General features: G+C 38.3%; 1 protein-coding gene across 1 annotated transcript in view; it reads left to right on the top strand.

Moving 5' to 3' along the window:
* Positions 1–3,487: 3,487 nt before the first annotated feature.
* LOC104272637 (activin receptor type-2A-like) overlaps positions 3,488–4,368 on the top strand; it is a gene marked incomplete at its 3' end in the record, with an annotated part of 14,713 nt that continues 13,832 nt past the window's right edge. Inside the window, exon 1 of the mRNA XM_009867686.1 lies at positions 3,488–3,680. Coding sequence (XP_009865988.1) covers positions 3,488–3,680 — 193 coding nt within the window. The remainder of the gene's footprint in view (positions 3,681–4,368) is intronic.

The raw sequence follows: 4,368 nt of genomic DNA, 5'->3' as shown, positions 1-4,368 counted from the left end.
GTTTTAAAAGCATTACCTGGTACATAATTGATGTACAGGCTGAACCGGAGTTGCCGTTCTAAATGTAGATAATTTTGTAGTTGAGAACTGTGTGGGGCTCTCCTCTATGCATCTGTGCTTCCTGAGAGTAATTTCTTAATAAATTTCTGGTAAGTTATCTTAATACTTTGAATTAGCATATTGAGGAGTTAACACTAAAAAATTATACAACATCTTGTAACAAATGGATTTTTTTTAAGGCTTTCTTGCAAAGTTAAATGAAGCAAAACTGGCTTAATTGAACACTTCAAGGCAGTTTTTTCCATTGATTTGCACACTATACGCTTCTTTAAATAGTGCAGGATTATAGTGCTATGTCATATGGGGGCTTTACCTTCAGGGTATGTGGTATTAAAATTCAGCTTGTCCGTGTGTTATCAGATATGTAGTCTGTAGAAAACAAGAAGTCCAGTAGCAGTGAGTTTTAAATGTAGTTTTGAATATTTCTCATAAGAAACATAGGAAAGCAGTCCCATTGACTTCAGTTTTACTGAGTTTAATTTGATACATTAATTATTAGATAGTTAGCTATTTAAAGGCTTTAAAAGATGACTTCATTACCTTCATACTTGAAGATAATCTTGAGTTTCTAAAAGGTATTTTGTACTCTTTTTTTAAAGTGAGACATGGTAGACACATCACATTTTTATAATTCATACATAACCACAAATAAGAATATTTTGTTGGGTTTTTTTTCTTAGTTGTCACTGATTTTTTCTAAATTACTTGATGTTGGTAGATAATCTCACAAATATTTTTATTTGTGCATTTTAGGAAATAGGGAGATGATTTGATTTTTAAGAGTGAATATCAGTTCAATTCTAGTCATCTATAAAAGAGGGATGATTCCATACTCTTCTTCTAAATTTTCCAGTGTATTGGTCAAACTGCAGCAGTTTGGAAGCATTTTTCTGTTGGAAGAATAACAGCAATTTTCATTCACTTGTGAATCTCTTTTGAGATGACTTTCTGGAGAGATTAGTATTTGTCTTGCCACTTCACCAGGGTCAAACTTGAGAAGCGTGTGCGTAGTTACTGTTTTGTACCTGAGAAGCTATTGTAGCGTTTCTTTGGAATTACCTCATGTATCGTTGAGCTCTGATGATATTTTCAAATATCCGTTTGCCTTGCTTCATCCTGAATGGCAAAGAGCCTTAGAAGGAGCAGTAAACATGAAAACATAGTCTGTGTGTAAGTGCTTGTGGGCAGGTAAGAGAAATCAAAGGCACTATGTTGGATTACTTTTGTATTGATTTGATTCTCGTGTTAGATCAGTGCTGATTTATTGAAGGCAGCTGTTGCTGCAGTTGCTGCATTTAGTTGTTCTAAAGACAATAAATGTGCTGGTTTTCCAATATGTAGCACATCCTTAAAGTCACTACTACAGAGTAACGTTCTAGAAGGCTCAGAAGAGTTTTACAACCATACTTTTAAATCGCTCCTTTGTCAGTCAGTTCTTCTTAAAAGTGACAACAAATACAAAATGAGTTGAGTTTTAGTGTGTAGTGTCCTGACTTTAATAACCTCCTTTTGGTTTTGAAATGCTTCTTTTTTGAATTTGCTCTTCTGGTTGTCAATCTTGCTTTTCTGTATACAATTAGTAATTAAAAAAAAATAAAAATAACTAGTAGGTAGCAAGCTGTGTTCCATGAGAATCCATGAAGATGAAAAAAAAAGCAATGGAACTAGAAAGTGATTTCCTAATGTACCTCAATATTAGGCCACTCTTCTGCTCCATTTTTTTTAATCTGGTGAATCTTAAATACCTGAAGCTTTTGACAGTTTGCTAGTCACTTGTATTATGTTTTGGGTTTTTTTTTTAAAAAAAAAAGCTGTAATAATGATTTCTATTGAAATTCTGTCAGTGCTCACTTTCTGAGGGAAAGCTCACTTTGGTGTATTCAGAGCAGGGGAAGGTGCTGATGGGGGTTAAAAGTAGTAAGAGCATTTAAATTATGGGCAATTCATATGGTGAAAGTGTTTACTTAACGAAGCCTCAATATGCTAGTTGGACTTGGAATCTTCCTGCTCTTCTCTAGAAAATAAGTCCAGAACAACAAAAATCCCTGAGATGCAGCTGAGGTGTGTTCTGGAACTGCCTGTGCTGTTGTGTTTGGAGCTTGAGACTAGGAGAGTTGATTTTAGAGCTTGAAAGCAAGGAGAGTGTGTGCTGACCCTAACAGCAGTGCTCCTGTCCCTCCAAATATGGGTTCTTTCAAGCTGTGTGAACAGGGTTTTTAACATAATCTTCAGATTACAGTTTGATGCAGTGAGCAAAAGAAGGCAGCCTGAGAGGGGACAAACAGAAAAATCCATTTCAAGTGACAACCAGTTTAGCTAGAGTTAGAGAGACAGGGTTTTTCTTATTTTTTAACATAATCAATACTGATTTCAGGCTGTAGTGATACAAATTTAAATATTTTTTTTCAGGGTAGCAAAGGTTAGGAATTCTATGTAAATAGAACTGGGCAGGAATTAAACAGGTACAGCAAAGTTTAAGGTTATGCAGTTGGTTTTTTTTTGCTTTAGGAAGGGGACTCAGCAGTCGAAACTGTATTAGCATTTTTATGATGATAGGTATTTACTCAGATGTGTAATGCTGCAATCTGACATTTAGTTTAGTGGCTGAAGGAAGGAATTGCTTCCACTCATTTGTGCCAGTTCAGCTGTTTGCGAGGCTGTACAGCAGAGTCTGTTTTTTGATTGCACTACAACTTAAAAATACATTTCAAACTGTGGTCTTGCATTATAACAGATACTGTGAGCTACTAATGTGCTTTGGCTGTGATACATCTGATCCTAAAATGCTTCTGAAGGAGCAATTCCTAGCAAACCAAACCAATGTTGATACCAGACAAGTCATTGGAAACGTCTTAAATCCTCAATGTAGTTGTGGCCAACCTGTGCCAGAAAGATGAACTTGGAAAGGCCTGCTGTTGTGATGAGGTAGCGAAGTGAAAAGGAGAATGAAATTACAAAAAAGCCCCTGGATCATTCACTGTGTGGAATCAAGACTGAAACTAAACTTGATGCTTCTCCACAAATACATTGGAGGCTTAAGGGAAAAGTGGAGAAGGGTTTCTAGCTCAGCTGGATGGGTGAACCTCTAAAAGCGGGAATTTTTCAATGTTGAATCCTGCCTTCTCCCCACTGTGCTATTCTGCTTGCCTGCATGTCCAACGTAATCTCTCTCTCTGTTTACACAAATCTGGAACCTGTCTTTCATAGTGTTTAGCTGCCATCTGGACAAGGGCAGCTGTAGCTTGTCTGGGTCTGCTGGTCGGTGTATGTGGAGAGTTTAGATGGTTGGATGCAGTGTGTAGAGAGAAAGGAAGTTCTCCTCTATCTCCAAGCTGCCAAGATAGCATTTATTTGAAGGTAAGTATTTTTGGCTTTTTCTGTGTTTAGAATTTTCCATGGCCCTTATTTTATCCTTAGAAAATCTAGTATGGTAGAGAAGGGTGTGAAGAAGAGGCAAATATTGTCTCCTGAAGCTGCCGTTTACCTTAGAATAATGCTTGTGTGGGAGGTTCGGATGGATGTGCGAGCCCTCGCATTGAAAGGCGCTTGTGCCGAGACTTGTCGCTTGTGTGTGCCGGCAGCGGAGCACTGCAGAATTCCACTTGCTTTGGGACTCTCCAGTCAGATGAGCAGCTGTGACAGGTACCTGAGGTCATGGCTGGGAAACTCACTATCAGGCCTCAAAATAGAAATTCTGCTCGTTGTCACCACCAACATGATAGTCACCCTTCAGAACGATTCATTTCTTCCCAATCTAGTTTTGATATCCTTAGATAATTTATTTAGGCTTTAGTCTGGGAGTATGGCTGCTGGTTAAGTGTCTTACTTTTTTTAGTATAATAAGAGTATTCTAAAGACTCTGTGTGGAATGTTACTCCCACGTAACTCTGATGTTACTCCCACGTGTGCATCTCAAGCTACTTTAGAAGCAGCTACCCTACCTGAGCCTCATCCAGAGAGAGGTGTGGGTGATACCACGAGAGAGTCAGGGTACAAACAGAACCTCAGTTTTCAAATTTTTATTTATACATTCAAACCTGCATATTGAGGGCCAGTGTTTGTGGGGAGAGTGGTTGGAAGGGACCTGTCATTGTTACTGTCCCTTTCATATGTGCCATGTCCATTTTCCTCATGTCTTTTTCAGTCTTGCTGACTTGAAACAGCTTTTCCTTTGAGGTCAGCTCCTGTGATAATTTTCTATTTTTTTTGGTGGTGGTTGGGGTGTTGTGCTTGGGAGAGGAGAGTAATCCTAATTGGAAACTGTATTTCTAAGCATTAGTGCCTATTTGGCCCTGGTCTCCCCCCCCC

The sequence above is a fragment of the Apaloderma vittatum genome, unplaced genomic scaffold (assembly GCF_000703405.1).
Source record: "Apaloderma vittatum isolate BGI_N311 unplaced genomic scaffold, ASM70340v1 scaffold36774, whole genome shotgun sequence".
In the NCBI taxonomy this organism is placed as follows: Eukaryota; Metazoa; Chordata; class Aves; order Trogoniformes; family Trogonidae; genus Apaloderma; species Apaloderma vittatum.
The sequence above is the reverse complement of the archived record's forward strand: the minus strand, read 5'-3'. Positions and strand labels throughout refer to the sequence as shown.